At 37.7% G+C, this 22,311-nt stretch overlaps 1 protein-coding gene across 5 annotated transcripts in view; it reads right to left on the reverse strand.

The window, feature by feature from the left end:
* XRCC4 (X-ray repair cross complementing 4) overlaps positions 1-22,311 on the reverse strand; it is a 109,476-nt gene that overhangs the window by 86,971 nt on the left and 194 nt on the right. Inside the window, exons 1-4 of one of the 5 annotated variants that reach the window (XM_058169928.1) lie at positions 22,177-22,261; positions 12,235-12,487; positions 9,791-9,942; positions 8,515-8,705 (exon numbers count right to left, since the gene is read on the reverse strand). In XM_058169928.1, coding sequence (XP_058025911.1) covers positions 8,515-8,705; positions 9,791-9,929 — 330 coding nt within the window. In that variant the 5' untranslated portion in view covers positions 9,930-9,942; positions 12,235-12,487; positions 22,177-22,261. Of the gene's footprint in view, positions 1-8,514; positions 8,706-9,790; positions 9,943-12,234; positions 12,488-22,176; positions 22,306-22,311 lie in introns of those variants that run through there. The other 4 variants (XM_058169929.1, XM_058169930.1, XM_058169932.1 and 1 more) reach the window with 4 other exon arrangements.

Consider the following 22,311-nt stretch of genomic DNA (forward strand, 5'->3'; position numbering starts at 1 on the left):
GAAGATGGCTATGAAGTCACACAATCATCCTTCCATAATACTAACTATAATAAATTTCAAATGAAGGGTAATCTATTCAAGAAAAATGAGCACCGATGTTTCAAAAGAAATGAGAAAAGCAATCTAATGGAAATTTTTGGCTTTCGAAATCTGGCAATAATAACTTTTAAATACAATTTAAAAATTAGTGGTAGTTGTTCTTTTTGCACATCATGGCAAAATTATCCTTAAATACAAATTAATTGAACTAGTTCAGCTTCTAATTACTTCAAAATACAAGTGCAGTATTCATAGCTTAAAGGATTATTTATATGTACCTAATAACTTTAGGTTATTAGGGACGCGGTGGCTCAGGGGCTAGGACGTTGAGCTTGTTGATCGAAAGGTCGGCAGCTCAGCGGTTCGAATCCCTTGTGCTGCCGTGTAACGGGGTGAGCTCCCGTCACTTGTCCCAGCTTCTGCCAACCTAGCAGTTTCAAAAGCACGTAAAAATGCAAGTAGAAAAAATAGGGACCACTTTGGTGGGAAGGTAACAGCATTCCGTGCGCCTTTGGCGTTGAGTCATGCTGGCCACATGACCACGGAGACGTCTTCGGACAGCGCTGGCTCTTTGGCTTTGAAACAGAGATGAGCACTGCCCCCTAGAGTCGGCACCGACTAGCACGTATGTGCGAGGGGAACCTTTACCTTTACCTTTTTAATAACTTTTAAATGAAAAATTATTACAGAATCTAAGTAGTGGAAAAAAATCATGATGAAAATGATTAAATTAAACCTTGAATAATTAATCAAATTAAATCAAATATATCTTGCAGCAATCAAAATATTCTTCTTCAAACAATATACAACTCTCAGCGGCTTTTGATACCATCGACCATGGTATCCTGCTGCACCGGTTGGAGGGATTGGGAGTGGGAGGCACCGTTTATCGGTGGTTCTCCTCCTATCTCTCCGATCGATGCATGAGCAGTGTTGACAGGGGGGCAGAGGTCGGCTCCGAGGCGCCTCACTTGTGGGGTGCCGCAGGGGTCGATCCTCTCGCCCCTTCTGTTCAACATCTATATGAAGCCGCTGGGTGAGATCATCAGTGGCTTCGGTGTGAGGTACCAGCTGTACGCTGATGACACCCAGCTGTACTTTTCACACGGGCCACCCCAGCGAAGCTATCGAGTGCTGTCCCGGTGTTTGGAGGCCGTCTGGTCTGGATGGGGAGAAACAGGCTCAAGCTCAATCCCTCCAAGACAGAGTGGCTGTGGATGCGGCATCCCGGTACAGTCAGCTGAGTCCACGGCTGACTGTCGGGGCGAGTCACTGGCCCGATGGAGAGGGTGCGCAACTTGGGCGTCCTCCTGGATGAGCGGCTGTCTTTTGAAGATCATTTGGCGGCCGTCTCCAGGAGAGCTTTTACCAGGTTCGCCTGGTGCGCCAGTTGCGCCTTTCTGAACCGGGATGCCCTGTGCACGGTCACTCACGCCCTCGTGACGTCTCGCCTGGATTATTGCAATGCTCTCTACATGGGGCTCCCCTTGAAGGGCATCCGGAGACTGCAGTTAGTTCAGAATGCGGCTGCGCGGGTTATAGAGGGAGCCCCTCGTGGCTCCTGTATGACACCTATCCTGCGCAGACTGCACTGGCTACCTGTGGCCTTCCGGGTGCGCTTCAAGGTTTTGGTAACCACCTTTAAAGCGCTCCATGGCATAGGGCCGGGCTACTTACGGGACCGTCTACTGCTACCGGATACCTCTCACCGGCCCGTGCGCTCTCACAGAGAGGGACTCCTCAGGGTGCCGTCAGCTAGACAGTGCCGTCTGGCGACGCCCAGGGGAAGGGCCTTCTCTGTGGGGGCTCCCACCCTTTGGAACGAACTCCCCCCAGGACTCCGCCAGCTTCCAGACCTCCGAACCTTCCGTCGCGAGCTTAAAACACACCTATTTATCTGCGCGGGACTGGACTAGTTTTTTAAATTTTCTAATTTTAAATTTTTAAATTTTATAGGGGTTTTAATTGGTTTTAATATCTATATTATTTTAATAATCAGGCTTTTTGAATATGTTTTCTTAATGGTTTCTTAATTTGTATATATATGCTGTTTTATTTGCCTGTGAACCGCCCTGAGTCCTTCGGGAGATAGGGCGGTATATAAATTTGAATAAATAAATAAATAAATAAATAAACTAACCAATATAAATCTAACAAAATCTTTTTACAACTAGACAGCAGTACAAAGTCAGAGATTCAAAGTAATTTGATGAATTTCATGATTTCAGAACTCAGTCTTTGAGACAGATAAAGAGAAAACAACAACAGAAAGACTGACAGATACATTTAAAAAAGTATCTCCTTGATTGCATCAAGACCATGAAATGTGATCTTAAGATTCTACTTTGCACTTCCATCTTCCAATTTCTGAAATTCTTTATGGGTTGCAAAAAAAGTAAATGTAAAGATTAAATACATGCAAGGCTAACAGTATATGAGCAAAAAATTGGGATTAATTCAAGGAATTGCATTGGAAAAATATTTAAGCCCCCTATGCTCCAGCTTCAGTTCAGTTATTGATCTTTATTTATGATGTCCTACAATCAGTTATAATAGAATAGAATAGAATTTTTATTGTCCAAGTGTGATTGGACACACAAGGAATTTGTCTTGGTGCATATGCTCTCAGTGTACATAAAAGAAAAGATACGTTCATCAAGGTACAACATTTACAACAAAGACTCCATAATTACTCTTTCACTAAGGCCAAATGGTAGGCAGGGTATTTACATACATGAGATTTAAATTTAATTTCACTTAAATTCTATTAATATTCAAAATAAAATAAAACAAAGTTTGAGTCCACTAGATAATGTTGCCAAACTTATTTTTTAAGGGGAAAAGTTACATTAATGTAGAATTTTAAAATTTTCCTCAGTGAAAATTATTTCTATTCAACTGGACAAGCAATTGTAAATACCAAAAACTGTAGCACAGAGCATATGTTCCAAAACATGAAAATAATACTCACAGAGTTTAAGTCCTTGAGTAATCATTTTGGAAACATTTAGAGGTGAGAGGTCCTTGGTGCTCTCTGAATTTGCTTGTTTTCTTGCAGATGTTTCATTACCCAAACTAGGTAACATCATCAGTGCTAGGTAACATTTAGAGGTTATATATTTTTTTAAAATAGAAAATGTATGTTGAATCGATAAATGACTTTCTTGCTTTAATCATTTTGAAAAATAAAATGCTGGTGTAGGAAATACGAAACAAATTACTCGGATTTCTTTTTGAGCCAAATTTTGCATATGCCAGAAATTTCTTTGGCTAAAAGTTTACTAATGCTCATAAGAGACTACAATATCTGCCACCTGACTGTACCGAAAGATTGCTAGTTCCCAAATATTGTTTATCAAGAGCTCTTTAATCAATTTAATTGCCACCTCCATTGAGAAAGTCTCGCAGGAGTCCCATTATTTGCAATGTGCAGAGAGCTCCTAGGTGAAGTACTCAGAAAGATTTACTTCCAAGTGGTCACCTACTTAGATCAAACAGTAAATCTCTGACTCTTGTTATGGTGTTTGTTTAGGTGGCAGCAGTTTAGCTGGCCAAGCCTCAATGGCCCCTTACTGAGCTCTCAGTGTGTGTGGCCCATATTGCCTCTGCAGCTGCTTTGACACACAAGCCCTACAGTATACCAGGCCTATTGTTATTTTAAAATGATTCTCAGCCATTTAGTTTGCCCTTATCAGTCTAAAAACTTTACAGAAGATGTTAAAAGTTTAAAAACTCATGAAACAAAGCAACTTATTTTCAAACAATCTGCTAATGATTAAATGCAATTCATGCTTATTGTTTTTCATCTACAGATACCCATGTTCTTTTATTTGCAAGTTTAACAAGATCCAAGCAAACATATTAATGAATGCAATATTATATACCTGTTTAGTTTCCTCATTATACAGATTCAAACCCAAGCAATATTAACAGAAAATTAATTTAGTATGGAATTGTTGTACAGATGTAGTATTTTATTATTTTAATCTCAGTAACAGTAAAACAGAATTGGAAAAGACCTTGGAGATCTTCTAGTCCAATACCCCTGCTCAGGCAGAAGATCCTATCAGATATCTAATTTGGGGAATGAAACTTCGACAAGAAAACAACCAAGCTCAGATAGCACCAAGGACACTTCATTTCTATCTGTGCTACAAATATTTTCCTTTATTGAGAACCCATACCCACGATGGTGAATCTATGGCATGCGTGCCACAGGTGGCATGCAGAGCCATATCTGTGGGCTTGTGAGCGTTGCCCTAGCTCAGCTCCAGCATGCATGCATGTACTGGCCAGCTGTTGTGACTTGTTTTCCCTCCTCTCCTCAGCCGGGCCCTTCCCGTCTCCAATTGGGTCTTTTATCAGACTCAGAGTCTGATAATGAAGATGAACCGCCTGTCATGCCTCCAGCCCCCGGCCCTGGCCCCATGCCCGGAGAGGATGCCAGGAGTGAACGAACAAGCCTGATAAACCTCACTCATACGGCGTGTGTTCCTTTGGCTCAGCCGTCAGAGGAAGCCAGCCAGGTGCTGGAATTACTGACAGCAGATCCAGCTGAAGACAATTCAATGTGGGAGGACCCTTGCTTTCAGAGATCTGAGAGGCGACACCAGCAGAAGGAGGGGTGGGGCAGGCCAGGTTAAATGCTGAGTCATGGAGCCACACCCCACAGCCTATATAAAGGACCGGCTTTTGGCATTCCAACCTTGAGTCAAGCAAAGTCTTATCAAGTTTGCTGATACCGGACCCTATCGCTGAAGTCACAACTTGGACCCCTGCCTGCCCTGATAAGCCTCGAAGGGACTTGGCAAGCAGCAGAGGCTTCGTTGCCAAGTTTGCCACAGACTTCCTTGACTCGTTCGTCGGAGTGGGGGGTGGGACACGACACCAGCTGATTTTCCGGTCTTCTGGGCCGGAAAATTTCTGGCCTCCAGAGGGCCTCTGGGGGAGGTGGGGGAGGCATTTTCATCCTCCCCAGGCTCCAAGAAAGCCTCTGGAGCTTGGGGAGGATGAAAAATGGGCCTATCAGGCCCATCGGTAACTTTTTTGCCATCGCGTGCCAAAAGCAGGGGGAGTACGGGGGGGCAACATGCACAGGAGGATTGGGCGCGGGGGAGATTGAATTATGGATGTGGACATGCGCAGACACCCCCCCCACGCTCCCCCTGCTTTTGGTACACGATGGCAAAAAGGTTAGCCATCACTGTCCTATACCAATCCGGACAAATTGTTGTCCAATCTTTTCTTAAAAACCTTCAGTGATGGAGCACTCATAACTTCTGGAGGCAACTGTTCCACTGATTAATTGTTCTAATTGTCAGGAAATTTCTCCTTAGTTCTAGATTGGATCTCTTTTTGATAAGTTTCCAACTGTTACTTCTTGGTGTTTTGGAGAATAGCCCTCGGGTGTTTTGGAGAATAGCCCACTTCTCAAATGTGGCAGCCCCCCAAATATTCTATTGTCTTCAATGGAAGTATAACTATATACAGCAAATTTTTTTTTCAGTAGATCTTTGAATTTACATTTATCTTCTGATAACACTATCAAATATATTTTCATGGTGTCCCATATAGCAACTGAAAAATATAAGAGAAATAGACTAGAATTGTTGCAGGAATACAACTGGAGTCATAAAGTATTTAAATCTAGCTCTCAGCAATTTTAGTACCACCCATTAATTGGTAACTATCATTTTTTTAATATATATTGGAATGAATTTCAACATCCAGAATAATCAGGGGCTGTAAGTATCCAAAGCTAGATTGAACCTGTGCAGTCATATATCATATACAACCATATATCATATGTACCATATTCCTGGCCTAAATTCCTCTATTTTGTTTCTTTTTTGTATTTAGAGGCTGCTCAACTCCATAAGACTCTGGGCATCTTACATTGTTAAAAAAAAATTTAAAAAACAGAGACCATGTGAGTCAGGAATAAAATATAATCAAGTACATATCCTACAAGGGCTTTAGCACACCCTTAACCCAAGCTCAAAATGCCAACAGCCAGGTTTTCTCTGACTTTTTGAAAACCACCAATATAAGAATTTTACAGATGTCTGGAGTGATGCTGTTCCAAAGAATGGCTCAGAAGTCAGTTTTCCTCGGTCCCAAAAGATGGCATTGTTTAGTTAAAAGAAACTAGAGCACACCATTTACCGTAATTTGTTAAATTCTGCTGTTTCTTTATGGTGCTTTTATTCTTCTCATCCACATAAGAGCATCAAGCTACCATTAAAGGAAGCATCCTTTTTGTAGAAGGTTATCACTTTACAGTAATGTGTTTCTGCAAAGTTTGTTCTTAACTGGAAGAGTTGCTGTTTCAAAAAACCTGGGGCAAGTTGGTTTTGAACCTGCTATTTGATATGTCTTTTAGAATTCTGTGATTCACTTTGTTGTTTTCCTATTGTTCTTTTAATTCTTAAAAGAAGAATTAACCCTCTTCTTAAAAGAGGGCTGTGAAAATATCTACAGACCCCTCACATCCTGGACATAAATTGTTTCAACTTCTACCCTCAAAACAACGCTATAGGGCGCTGCACACCAGAACAACTAGACACAAGGACAGTTTTTTTCCTGAATGCCATCACTCTGCTTAACAACTAATTCCTACAATACTGTCAAATAATTTACTAATGCTGTATTACTATTATTCTTCTCTTCCTTACTAGTATCTATCTCTTCCCACTTATTACTATACCCATGTTGCTTGTATCTTTCAATTTATATTGCTTTGGTTCCTTGTACAATTTGATAGCTGATTAGTAACCTTGACTATCATTAAGTATTGTATCTTTTTATTCTTGATGAATGTATTTTATTCTCCTTATGTACATTGAGAGCATATACACCAGAGATAAATTCCTTATGTGTCCAATTACATCCTATTCTATTCTATTCTATTCTATTCTATTCTATTCTATTCTATTCTATTCTATTACCATATGCACTAATTAGAGTTGGAAATACAACTGAAAGATACATTTCATTAAAAATAAATACATTATGTCAGTTTTCCTACCAATTTCCTATCAGTTTGGCTCAAACTCCAGCTTATAGAATAGGCTTAAGTACTATATCAACTTTTTATATAGTTAAGTACAGGTTGCCCTCGACTTACAACTCATTTAGTGACTGTTCAAAGTTACAATGGCACTTTACAACTGTTTCTCCTACTTACAACCGTCACAGCATCCCCACAGACATGTGATCAAAATTCAGGTGCTTGGCAACAGACATATATTTGCAATGGTTGCAGCATCCTGGGGTCCTGTGATCACCATCTGAAACCTTCCCAGCCAGCTTCTGACAACCAAAGTCCAGGTTAAGCTGGGTTTCCTTAATGACCGCATGGTTCACTCAACAACTGCAATGATTTCCTTAACAACCATAGCACAAAAGGTCATAAAATTAGGCATGACTCACTTAACAATTTAACAATTTCTTGCTTAGAAATGGAAATTCTAATCTCAATTGTGGTTGTAAATTGGAGAGTATCTGTATTTAACAAGAGACCTACATAAACACACACAATAGAGATTTGTTAAAATGATACTGATTAATGATATTGATCATGTTCTAACCTGTTTCCCCGAAAATAAGACATCCTATGATAATAAGCCCAATTGGGCTTTTGAGCGCATGTGCTAAAATAAGTCTGCCCCCCAAAAATAAGCCCTCCCTGAAAATATTTAAACGAAGAGCTGGAAATCAGGTAAGACTGCAAGAGAAGCCCCATCTTGCTACATGTGCCCCAGAATAATAAGACCACCCTGAAAATAAGGCCACACACTTATTTCAGGGTTCAAAAAAATATAAGACAGGGTCTTATTTTCAGGGAAACACGGTATGTAGTATGATCTTCATGGTCCCTGGAAGGAAAAAAGTAAGCAAAAGACATATCAACAATGTACACTGGTATGGATCCCCCTCACAAATTTTTCGTATTGAAGAACTTCAAACTACATTGGGTGAAGTTAGGCATTAGGTCAATTGGACTAGTATAGTAGTTCTTGCCTACTGTAAGTTTGTCAGAAACACCTTAGAGATTTGGCAGTGTATAAATGATAAATATTTGTGTATATTAAAACAAATTTAGTAATGTTTCAAATCACAGTAGTGTGTGTTTGTGTGCATATGTATATACATATTTACATGCATATATTTATGTATCTATGTTTGTATATATAGATTCATTTTATCAAATGAATCTTGCCTTACAAAAGTTTGGAACTGAAAAGTCAACATAATTTTTATTCTGACTATAGAAAAAGATTCTCATATGCACAATATCTCTTAATGATTTTTAAAAACAGAATATTATGCTAATAATTCAGTAGTATACCGGAATTTATAATTGCTGAGGTTTAAGACAAAGGTCTAAGTATCCATTGTTCCTGAAGATTTGACATCAAATGTTGATTTTATGACATAAAAATGGATAAATAAATGTAACAAAGCAATACTTACAGTAACATCTTTCAAATTCTTTTCATATGAAAAATGAATTGATTCTCCATTTCTTTCTTTTTTAGAAATATCGAAACGGTATGTATCTGAGAACTCTTGGTCAAACAACAGTGCTTTTTTAAGTTCTTCTACATATTTTTCTTGTTTCATTTCCATGTCGGCAGCCTCTCTGGAAATCTCTTCTTCAGACACTAAAAGACAGTAATTCAAAGAATTAAAGTAAATTTGAAAGAAAAGCCATGAAAGTTGTTGACATATAAGTAGATACCGTAAGTTTGAAACACATGGCAATTTATTTGAAATCACAATTTTCTAAAAGTATAACCAAAACATTACATGTTTTAGATTTCCTTTAAAATAGTGAAAATGCAAGAGGCCTTCCTAACAAGGAACCACTTATACCATATTTTTAAAATTGAGCAAACATTTTACAGATCACAGCACTGTGGTTATATCTAAAAAGACATTTAAAAATCAAGACAATTGAAGTAATCTGCTTTATAATACATAATTATATGTAGAAATGATTACCAACTTCAAAGGATCATTATGGAGGAAACACTACCATAGTTACCAGTAATGAAGGGTACAAAGTATCTCCAATACAATAGTCAGAAGAGCTCTAAATACCAATTACTAAAGAACATAAAGAGAAAGCTGTCAATGTATTTAAATTGTGACTGGAATTTCTATCAGTACTTGGTTAGAGATGGTAGGTACAGAATACTGGCCTGGATCAATCTTTGATCTCTTCAAAGATGGTTCAACTAGAAGTCCACTGAAGTTTTATAATATATAATATATAATATTGTAATATTTATAATTTAATATGAAATTAGAGATTTATACAACTCGACAGAAGTATATAATTTGGATGTTAAATTAGTAATCTATAAAATATAAATTTTAGAATAATCTATAATCTCTACTGATTTCATACTGTCTTTGGAGCCCAATAAAGAATTTGGCTATGATTGTCAGGTTTCACTCTTCCCAACCAAGGGGCAAGAATAAATACCTGCAATGTGGCAGAAAAGTGAAAATTTGCTTCCATTGTTTCTGCCATACTCAAAATCAGCTTTAGAGTCTCTTCAGGGAACGAAAGACAATTTTCCCAACTAAAAAATAATTGTAAGGATAGGGAAAACTTCAACTTATTTTGGGGGTAAGTAGAATATTAGTAGAAAAGGGAAGTGGGGAGCCCCTTAATAAATTAATGGTGGTAAATCATACAATAACTTATCATATTATATATTTTATTATAAATTTATTATACCTCTTCCAATCCAAGATGATTGGCCATCACTTAGTATAAGATCAAAACCCATACCCAGATCTTTGCACCAAGTTATTTGTAGAAAGTATGTAGTGTCTGGATCAGAAATAGGACAGAGCTGCCTCACTTTCTTCTCCATATTTTTCTAGTCACTGTTTTTTTTAAAAAAAACAGAAGTTAAAAGTTACAAGGATAACAGCACATATATTTCCATTTCATTGAACATAAGCAAATTTCAAAATATAAAATTTACAAGCACTGCTGACCACATCTCTATAGATTAATGCAAACATTTAGATGAAATAATTTCATTTTCCTATAAACAGTAAAATTATTTTTAAAGGTTATTATGAAGACATATTTAAGCTTTGGGTGTTTAAATGATGTTTTTATATACAAAACTCAATAAATAACAATTCAGTATTGTAGAGACCTCAGTATTATTAAGCATAAAATAGGCAATTTTAGTATATAATTTAATGTATCTTAAAACTGTTTATGAATGCCACATTCAGTTTTTAGATGTAAAATCTATGTAAATTTATCCTTATTAACCGTAATAGGGGATGGGATGGGTGGCACAATTATATGTTAGTTCAACTCCTTTTCCTGTGGCAGTCCCCAATTAGTATTGGTAGAGAGTGAGAGGTCCAGCCCACAGCCACTATTCTGTGGTGTGCTACAGGACTCAGTACTTTCTCCACTCCTTTTCAACATCTATAAGAAACCCCTGGTTGAGATCATCCATCACCATGGGTTGAGGTATATACTGTATGCTGATGACACCCAACTCTATATTTCTACCCAAATGATGCTGTGGCTGCCCTTGCATGGTGCCTGGAGGCTGTGGAGGCCTGGATAGGGAAACAACAGGCTTCAACTGAACCTTGATAAGACCAAATGGCTTTGAGTACGCAGAATCTGGGACTTTGTCATCTTTGACTCTGGATGGGATGGCACTGCCCTAGAAAGACTTGGTCCGCGACTTGAGGGTTCTCCTGGACTTGCAACTCCTACTTGAGAAGCAGGTGGCAGTTGCGACTAGGAGAACCTTGCACAACTTTGTATTGTGCACCAGTTGCGGCCTTTCCTGGATTCCCTGCACTCAGTCATTCAGTTTCTAGTCATCTCACGACTGGACTATTGTAATGTGCTACCTTTGAAGAGCATTCAAAAGCTACAGCTGATGCAGAGTGTGACAGCATGGGTAGTTTTGGGAGCCCCAAGCATGGTTCCTGTAACACCACTGCCCCGTGCATTGCGCTGCATCCCGATGCTATTCAAGATGTTGGTGATTACCTTTAAAGCTCTTCATGGCATAAGTCCAGGTTACTTGAGGAACTATCTCACTCCACTGGGACTGACCCGTACCACTTGTGCCAGCAGAAGAGGCATGCTATGGGTCCCATCAACCCAAGTATTGGAGTATATGATAGGAGTATTTAAAGATCAGATCTTCCCCTAAATTTATAAACAATGTATGGCCAAAAGAAATTAGTTCACTCTAGAATATGAAGCTCGCACAAAGATTTTAAATGGCACACATATCTTCATAACTTCTGTCAATGTTTTTTCTCCAAGCTCCTGCTGGCTTGCCCCTAACATAATAAGGTCACAAGGATAGTCTTATTCATGTATGTAGCCTAATAACACAACACATTCCATGTAACTGAATATTACCATATCTAAAACACTAGCACAGATAAAATAAAAGGCTTATTTAAGATCCAATAAAGATCCATGAATATCTTCTATCTACTTAGGATCACAAACCTGCCATTACAATTCATGGATTTGCAGAATTTCCTAAAAATATAAGTATGCGTGTTCCTGAAAAACACTAATTCCTTCAGAACATTTCTCTTTTAAATTGTTCTAAAAATATACACAAGTACACTATGTGCATTTTTTTAAAAAACAGGAGTTGTTCATAAAATAGTCTATAGTTTATTCAAATGCATGACTGTGATTTCCCCCTAAAAAGTATTTAAAATTATATTTAGTTTGCTTATTTTTGACATTGAAAAATGACATTTAGAATTCCTCACTAGCTTTAAAAAAAATTTAAGAATATATGATATGGTGACAATTGAATTATTGCTAGAATTTTTATTTTATAATGCTATCACTGTTTAATTAAGATAACACTTACAAAACCAAGCATTTACCAACATTTGTTTTGAAGATAAAGAGAATGAATGTTTACCCTGCATTCTAGTATCACACAAAATAATCATTGTCAAATGGATTTGAAATGACTTTCAAGGAATAAATAATGACATTTCTATAATCTTATTTGCAATCTCTGTAAAATTAAAACATTTGGTGCCAATATCCTTTAACCATTATAGGCATTTTTAAAAAGCAGAATGATTATGGCAATAAAAAGGCTAGTGATTTCTCCTAATTGTACAAAAGAATCATATTTCATATCAAAATCTCACCATAAAACAAGTAAGAAACAAAAATTGACTTTCAGGTGGGAATAGCAGAATTCTCCCCAAATTTGTCCATCACTAGCTTTATTGAGAAAAACCAGACAGTTGGCAATTGAACTTCTAATCTTTAGTACTTTGTGTATTTAGTGGTTGGCATCTATGATCTTTATTAGGCAATGCTTCCTTCTGGGGGAGAATCAGCTGTTGGCTGGCATGTAATTAGTTGGAGTCTGCTCCCAAACAATGAATGTCCACAGTTCTGATGAATAAACAAGACATTTTTTTTTAATTAGCTGACAAATCATTTTGTATGCTGCTTTGGGTAACTCTCAAGCACAAAACAGAAGCCAACTCTTGGCTTCCTTCACTGCACTACAGAGTGTCATTGATATTTCAACTTCAGCTTTTCATTTCTGGCTTGCAGAACTGTCTTTTGACTAAGAAAAAGGTTGAGCCACAGGTGCCTCAAACCTCAGCCATTCTGCTTTGGGAACATGAAGATCTAAAAGAAAAATATATTGCAACTTTAGCAGTTACATTCATAGTCCAATCCTGCCCAGGCGGTACATGAGTACTAGGCACTGAGGAAAGTGGCGAGTCATATAAGAAAAACCTGAACAATTAATTATGCAGTATCAACTCTATTTCTTGGGGAAATATACAACACATAAATTATGGTGTAAGGAATCTTATCTTATCCTCTAGTTTCTTGGTACCTCAGAACATGATAAAAGCATTATCTATGAGGGAGACATGATTAAGTATAAGCATTCATTTAATCAGAGGTTAAAAAAGGCTACTTAGAAAGAAGGATTATTACATCTTTTCCATCTGCATCTATGTTAAAACAGTTATTTCATGTCTTATTTTACAGTAATATTTTAGAACAAAGACCTTTTTAGATTAAAAAAGTTAAATTTCACATATCCTTTCATTTAGAATTTTAAAACCTTGAAAAAAATAGTAGCCTAAAAAACTGGACTTAAACACACTTCATTAACTGTAAATTCTCAAAATTTTATGTTAGAGTACATATTTAATATTTTTATAAGTGTTAGAATGTTCCCAACCTTTGCCATACATTTTCCATATCATGCTTCTTTGACAACTCTTAGAGTTCTATTAGTAAATGCTATCAAAGTGGGGAAAATGGATGGAAGTTTTGGTGAAAAAGGAAAGAATACATCCTCTCAATATACACAACGTTACTATTTTAGACTTCTAACTTAAAGAAAAAGGATTGTAGTAGAGATGTTATTTTACAATGAAATTAAATCTTCTCCCATTTTATACAATTCCTATACTTTGTTCAAATCAGCCTTGACCCTATTGCCTTGCAAATGGATTTCACTGAAACTGCACTAATATAAATAAAGAAATTTTAGTTTTTGCTGATCCCTATCTCTTAACTAATATTTCAATCCATAATAATTTGCTTAAGCATGTTTATTATAATTTTGAATATTATAATCACCACCGCAATTTCACGTGGAAAAACATACTTTGTTTGTTGGGGGTTTTGGGGGGTGGAGAAGGTTGGGAAATATTGGACATGAATAGAACAAATGAAAAGAAAAGTGATATTTTCTCAGTTTAAGAAAACTCTTTTTGAGATATCAAAAGGCTTCCTTTTAATGAACTGTAGTATTAAAAAAAGTCTAAAGCAGTTGATTGGAATTCTTCTCTTGCCTATTATAACGGATGCAGACTGAAAACAGAAACTGTACTTCTACTCTAATTTATTATATAGTAAATCATATTGAACAAACAGCAGCTATCGTTTTATAAAAGATAGAGTCAGAGACAGAAATCAAAACCCTCATAAATATTACAGTCTGGACCAGGAAGTGGCTAATGGACATTTCCTAAATTTAATACAGTGGAAGTTAAACTTCTCAACAAACAAAACAGGGAGTGATGGAATCCTATACATCAGTCAATTAGACACACAGTAGTAAGCAAGAGAATCAGTTTGGTATAATGGTAAAGTGGCCTAGAAATCAGGAAATCGTGAATTCTAAGCTTGCCTTAAGCATGAAAAAACAGCTGGATAACATTGGACCAGTCACTCTCTCAGCCCAATTCATCTCACAAGACGGAAAATGGGAATCAGGGGTATTAGATATGTTCACTGTTTTGAGTATACACGCACACACACACTTACATGCCAATGGTGGGTTGCTCCCGATTCGGTAGCAAAACCGGCAGGAGGTTCCACCCACCCGCCATGTCATTATGGGTGATCTGTGCATGCGCAAAAGCTTCTGCGCATTTGCAGAAACATGCACGCATGCGATTCCGTTGCGAACCGGTAGTAAAGGTAAGTAGAACCCACCCGTTACATATGTATATACACACACACACACACACACACACATGCACACGCGCACAGCAGAATAAAAATCTGATCACCACCACCTCCCTTTTCTCATGCATGTTCCTTGGTGTTGATTCAGGCTTTGGTTTTAACCCACGTCAGCCTTTGGATGGATACTGAAGAACAGTATTAGTTGCTGATTACTCCTCCATTGTCTTCTTTAGTAGTTTTTTAATTCATTTCTTCCAGGCTTTTGAAACTCAATCAGCCATAGTAATCTTAGAATTTCTCATAAAATATTTTCAGAATTTCCTACATACGGCTGTGTAAGCCTCAAAGTTTCCCAATTTATTTCGAATCATCCTGTAAGGTTATATTCCATAATTAAAGGGAGAAGAATCACAGATGGAATCCATTAGATTTCCTCAGGAACATAAAAAGTCTTTGCAAACACTTGAGTATTGGCAGCATACAAGCTTCAAAATGAAACTGAGTATACACAATATAACTTTGCCAGCAATTGCTGCATAGGTTTTAATGTGACAGGAAAATCTTAATCATTAATCTGAATCATTGCTCAGATCTTCACCAAAGCAATGAAGGAGTCCTCTATAAGGCTAAATAACTACTACAATCAGTAATTCCCATCAAAATTTGACAGAAAGATATGTTTGTCCAAAACATGAAATAAAATGGTAAGCATTCTTATCCAAATCATGGAATAAAAATAACAAATGTGTTTATTTTTCAATATTTGTCATATTAATGGCAATTTTAAATTTAGTCCATGAAGTAGACCAGTGGTAGTCAACCTGGTCCCTACCGCCCACTAGTGGGCGTTCCAACTTTCATGGTGGGCGGTAGGGGTTTTGTTTGATACTGAAGCACTTTCCGTTTTTTTAATTTAATTGACTTTTTAAAAAAATTTCATAGCATTATTTAAAAACATTTTCATTAGGTTTTCATAAAATTTCCCGTGACAATTTAAATTTCTGAAAATATACTATTTGTATCGCTCGTGCATAAGTTTAGTTCATGTTACATAAGTGAAACTAAATGGCGCTATAGTGCGACCGCAAAAAGAGCCTCATCCCAGAATAGCTTGCGCATCTCCCCCCAACACCACCCAGCTGTAACAGACAAGCAGAACTGGTAGCTGGCGCCCTCCCAAATCCAATCCATGATGCGCAAGAGGCATGTGCAGACGACGATACATGGCATATTACTGTGGAACCAGTGGGCGGTTAGAAAATTTTACTACTAACAGAGATACAAAAGTGGGCGGTAGGTATAAAAAGGTTGACTACCCCTGAAGTAGACCATAAATACCAAATTCCAATTTATTAATTACATGTTTTACAGTATATACAATAGAACTAAAGATTAAAAGGATGGAATCCCTAAAAACAACCCAAGAAATCCATCAAAATGATATTTTAGCTGCTATTAACAACATGCCCTTTATATTTAAGGATCTGCTGAATTCTCTCCCCCTCTTCAAATTACCTGTAATACTACAATGTGTTGAAATACCTACATTTCTGAATTATATTGTCTTTCTCTCGCATTTTATAGTAATTTAACATCAACTCAATATAGAATAGAATAGAATAGAATAGAATAGAATAGAATAGAATAGAATAGAATAGAATAGAATTTTATTGGCCAAGTGTGATTGGACACACAAGGAATTTGTCTCGGTGCATATGCTCTCAGTGTACATAAAAGGAAAAGATACGGTCATCAAGGTACAACATTTACAACACAATTGATGATCAATATATCAATATAAATCATAAGGATTGCCAGCAACAAGTTATAGTCATACAGTCATAAGTGGAAAGAGATTGGTGATGGGAACTATGAAACGATTAATAGTAGTGCAGATTCAGTAAATAGTCTGACAGTGTTGAGGGAATTATTTGTTTAGCAGAGTGATGGCCTTCGGGAAAAAACTGTTCTTGTGTCTAGTTGTTCTGGTGTGCAGTGCTCTATAGCGTCGTTTTGAGGGTAGAAGTTGAAACAGTTTATGTACAGGATGCGAGGGATCTGCAAATATTTTCACGGCCCTCTTCTTGATTCGTGCAGTATCAGCATAGCATTTATTAAAATGTAACTTTAATATTGATTTTCTCAATGAAAATATACAATGCTCATTAAATGAAAACTGTAAAAAAACAAAAACATGTTTTTTAAAAAAAACCCTTTTGTCAAAATAACTGAAGAAGTCTAAATTTCAGGCTTTCTTTTTTCTTCAACAGAAAATTAAAATTTACTTTTAAAGTAGATGACAGACCCAAAGTAATAAAAATATATTATATTAATATATTAATACAAAACTCAGTTCCTAGCAAATTATGTTGTGAATTTTTTTTTGGATCTATTGAAGATAACCAAAGTCAACACTTATCAAAAGCTTAAACTCAGCTATGATCCATTTCCTGCCACCTGTATTCCACTGTGTACTGAATGAATTTATTTTGTGCTTTATTCTCATACTCATGTGACATTGCTGGATCATTTTAAATGACTTTCTGTTAAACATTCAAATCGGACTGTAGCCATCCAATTTACAGTTTATTTTTTCATAAAAGAAAGCATAATTAATATTAAAAATAAAAATAATATTGGGTGTGGTCTAAATATAAAATCAACTTATAAAGAAAATAGATTTTTTTTCATTTGAAAAGGAAAGAAATAACATCACGACAGCAAGACAGAGAATGCTCTCTCTCGAGAGGGATATTTCTTGTCCTTACCATTTTGAAGTACCCAACAGAGAACATAGCCACTAGGATACTATATCTATACTAGAGTATTTTATATATACTCTATTCCTGGAGATAATGAACCTTTTTATAACATGATTAAAAAGTTCTCTGGATCAAAAATGAGATAAAAAACAGAATCAGCACTTTAGAGTTTTATTTATTTATTTATTTATTTATTTATATTTCTATACCGCCCATGTCCCGAAGGACTCAGGGCGGTTTACAGCCGTATTAAAAACAATTTTTACAAACACTAAAATGATTTAAAATGAAATATTTAAATTTAGGCTAATTCCTTAAAACCCATTTAAAATTCCCAATTAAAACTATCAGGCCAGTCCTGCACGATGAAACAGCCATGTTTTCAGCTTGCATCGGAAAGTCCGGAGATCAGGGAGTTGGCGAATACCAGGTGGTAATTCATTCCAGATGGTTGGGGCCCCCACAGAAAAGGCACTCCCCCTGGGGTTTGCCAGCCGACATTGTCTAGCCAACGGCACCCCAAGGAGGCCCACTCTGTGGGAGCGCACTGGTCGCTGGGAGGCCGTCAGTCGCAGTAGGCGGTCCCATAGATAGCCTGGTCCCATGCCATGAAGCGCTTTAAAGGTGGTAACCAGTACCTTGAATTGCACCCAGAAGATCACTGGAAGCCAGTGCAGCCTACGCAGGAGTGGTGTTATATGGGAGCCTCGATTTGGTCCCTCTATCACCCGCGCGGCTGCATTCTGGACCAGCTGAAGCCTCCAGGTGCTTTTCAAGGGGAGCCCCATGTAGAGAGCGTTACAGTAGTCCAGATGGGAGGTGATAAGGGCATGGGTGACCGTGCATAGGGCATCCCGGTCTAAGAAGGGACGCAACTGGCGAATCAGGCGGACCTGATAGAAAGCTCCTCTGGCGACGGCCGTCGTTTGATCTTCCAACAACAGCCGTGCATCCAGAAGAACGCCCAGATTGCGGACCTTCGCCGTGGGGGCCAATGACTCGCCACCCACAGTCAGCGATGAAGTCAGCTGATTATACCGGGATGCCGGCATCCACAGCCAATCGGTCTTGGAAGGGTTGAGCCGGAGCCTGTTTCTCCCCATCCAGACCCGCATGGCCTCCAGACACCGGGACATCACTTTGACGGCTTCGTTGGGGTGGTTTGGGGTGGAAATGTACAGCTGCATATCATCAGCGTACAGACGACACTGCACCCCAAAACCACGGATGATCTCTCCAGCGGCTTCATATAGATGTTGAAGAAGAGGGGTGAGAGGACCGACCCCTGTGGCACCCCACATAGAAGGTGCATCGCGGTCGACCTCTGCCCCCCCCGCCAACACCGTCTGTGATCGGCCCGAGAGGAAGGAGGAGAACCACCGAAAAACAGTGCCTCCCACCCCTAACCCCTCTAGCCGCAGCAGCAGGATACCATGGTCGATGGTATCGAAAGCCACTGAGAGATCCAATAGGACCAGGGCAGAGGAACAACCCCTCTCCCAGGCCATCCAGAGATCATCCACCAACGCGACCAAAGCCATCTCTGTGCTGTACCCAGGCCAGAAACCGGACTGGAACGGGTCCAGATAGACAGTTTCATCCAGGTACAGAGGGAGCTGGTATGCAACCACACTCTCAACAACCTTCGCCACAAAGCGAAGGTTGGAGACCGGACGGTAGTTCGCTAAAACAGCCGGGTCTGAGTGATAATGTATTCCTTTCTTTCTTTCTTTCTCCCTTCTTTTCTCTTCCTTTCCCTTCCAGGATTAATATATGTATTTTAGATTAAGAAAAAAAATTGCTGAGGTAGATTATTATTGGCTTCTTGGTTTATTTAGAAGAATTATTCTTGGAGAGTGATAATGCTGAAGAAGAGGATTTTTGGTTGCAGAAAAAGGCTGGACTAAAAGATGAAGAAAAGAAGATACAGGAAGAAAAGAACGTGACTCTGGCAAGTTATATACCATGTTGTGCTGGACAAGATTGAAAAAAGGCAGGCACAGTCTGCAGAGTGATGTCACATATTAGGACAGTGTGTACCGTAAGGGATTAAGTCAACCACTGGATGCACTGACTGTAATCAAGGATGAACTCATCTGTGGATACTATCATTTGGAATCTGGTCAAAGATCAATACAGTATGACTCAAGTGTAAATAATGGCACAGAGTCATATCAGTGATATTCAGTTAAAAGGCAAGTATTGAAGAAAGGAAGCATTAGAGGAGCTGAAATAGACTAATATGCATAACAAGACAAAAAGATCCAAAAGCTGTTTTGTGCCCAGGAACAGACTGGATTTCTATTGGTGCAGGTGGAACGTGAGAAAGATTGCTGAAAAGAACTAATTACAGCTTTTCAACAAACAATGTATTTTTGCCAGTTTATATCTACATAAACATAACTAATTTTATAACAAATAAATATTTGCAGAATATCCACAGGCAAATCAACCAGAAGAGAGGGTGCAAATGGGCAATCAAAGCCCTGCCTTTTTTTATTATGGATGCAATGTGCATGGCCTCATATTTAAAAGAAGTGGGATTTTAATCTTCCAGTTAAACCCACCACTTTATTGCCACTGATCTCCCCAATGCAGACATGGTTCAAGTTCTGTTGGTGGCCTTTGCAGAAAGGGAAAAGGTCAGTTAAGCAGAGATCGAGAATAAAAAAGGATTATTAAGAACAAAATGTTTGTTGAGGCAGAATGATCAGTCTCCTATCTCATGTACTGATGTTTCAATTTATTTGGATGGGACAATATGGGAGACATTATATACTTGAAGATTTTTGGCAAAATCTTTCGTCAAAGGCTTTTGAATAAATTCAGTAGCTAATAGAAAATAAGTAGTAGATAATAGAAAATAAATATATGGTTTTTAAAATGTGAAACAGTATGACTAAATGACTGGTTTTTATAATCATATACCAAAAGGAAGAGGAGGACGTCCTCCAAAGATTCTTTTTAGGCCTATGCTTCAGATTATAAATTATCTTTTTAAGATTAACAAATCATATGGTCAAGCTTGCAGTTGGCATCAAATTTACACAAGATTAAAATATGTATATGAACATCATGAACATCAGGCAATAAAATGGAAAATCTGATTCAATAAAAGTTTATAGTGATGCATAGGAACAAAATTTCCAACTCTGCATATACACTTATAATGACTAACCAGGAAAAAAAATCTAGGCTATGGCAGACAGCCTAAAGGAAGCAGTATAAAAGCTAAAGAAAATGATTAAAAGATGCATATTAATACCAGATTTGGTCATCATATCCATGTTTATGATTTATTTCACTAATGTTTATTTCTGGGTAGTTTGATGTTGAAATACTGTGAAATACCGGAAAAGGGGGGGGATCAACTAAATGGCGAAGGAAAATATAGGGAAGTAGTCACAAACTTGAAACTCTAACAATAAAAGTAATTCAACAATTAGTAAGTAGTTGATTGATAAGTAATTTGACCACATAAGCCAAATCAAGCATCAATAAAATATCTTCAAAAGATATCAATATACCACACTACAGAGCAGAATACATTCAGAGAAAGGCATCACCTTTGTATCAATCTGTTCTATAAAACAACCCTGACACCAGCTCACCTATCAGAACTTTATAAGAAAACACAAGAGTTCCTGTGGCATAGAAAGTGTACCAGCTCACAAATGGCAATACATCACTTAGGAGAAGTTTTCACTCTCCTTTTCCCCAATTTGCAAGGTTAAGAAGAGAAAAATTTAGGTATTGGGAAAAATAAAAATACTATTCCTCAACCCACACATTAAACCTTTGAGTTCTCAAATGTCCTTGAGTCACAAACACACAAAGCTTTGTCCATCAATTCTTCTTATCCTATGCTACCTCACAATCACATCTCATGATAAACTGATTCAAACTAGACTGCAGAAAATATGACTTCAGTAATAGAGCTGTCAACGCTTGGAATGCACTATCTGACTCTGTGGTTTCTTGCCCAAATCCCCAAAACTTTTACCTTAGACTGTCTACTGTAGACCTCATCCCATTCCTAAGAGGTCTGTAAGCGCACCAGCCTGCCTACCGTCCCTGTCCTAATGTTTTCTTTTATTCACATCCTTTACATGTATTTATAATTATGTTTACACTTGTATCTGTCATAAAATACATGCTTGACGAAAATAAATTAATTAATTAAATAAATCACATGAAAAGACACAAGAAGTAATGTAATGCAATGTAATGTAATGAGAAGGAAGCTTGGGGAAGAAGAAATGGGATCCTGTTGAACCAACAGAGTTAGAAAAATGCCAAGAAATTGTTAATGAAGCTCTGACCCAGGCAACGACAAAAAAGACGAACCGGGAGAGAGCATCACTGGTACTTTTGGTATATGCACACTTTTTATACCAAATTCCATAAGTGTAGCCGGGGAATGTGTGTGTGTGTTCCCTGTGTGTCTGTGTTTCTCCACCTGTGCCGGTTCCTCCCTGCAAGAAACATCTGAGACAAAGAACTTTTCCGAGTCGTTCCGAGTCGTATATATACTTATATAACTTTCTACTATTGACCTCACCCCATTCCTAAGAGGACCATAAGGGGCGTGCATAAGCGCACAAACGTGCCTACCGTTCCTGTCCTATTGTTTTTCTTTTCTTTTATTTTCTTCTTCCTATATATATATATATGCTTATACCTCCTTATATTTACTCATATAAGTATATAAGTGTTTATATACTATATAATCTTTTTGTATGATACCTACATATATTGTTGTGACAAAATAAATAAATAAAAATAAATAAAAATATAGGAGCGGGGGGGGGGGATAAATATAATCAGTGTAACAATAAGCGCGCTGCCCTTCCTCTGCTCCCACCCTCCCTTTCCTACCTTGAACAGCACTGAAAATTTCACTTCCGTTTTTTTATGCGTAAACTCCGCCTGTGTGTGGTGTGTGTTTATGCGCACACGGAAACACACACACACACACACAAATGGCCTTGCTTGTTTCTTTCTTTCTTTTTT

The sequence above is a fragment of the Ahaetulla prasina genome, chromosome 2, assembly GCF_028640845.1.
Source record: "Ahaetulla prasina isolate Xishuangbanna chromosome 2, ASM2864084v1, whole genome shotgun sequence".
NCBI lineage: Eukaryota > Metazoa > Chordata > Lepidosauria > Squamata > Colubridae > Ahaetulla > Ahaetulla prasina.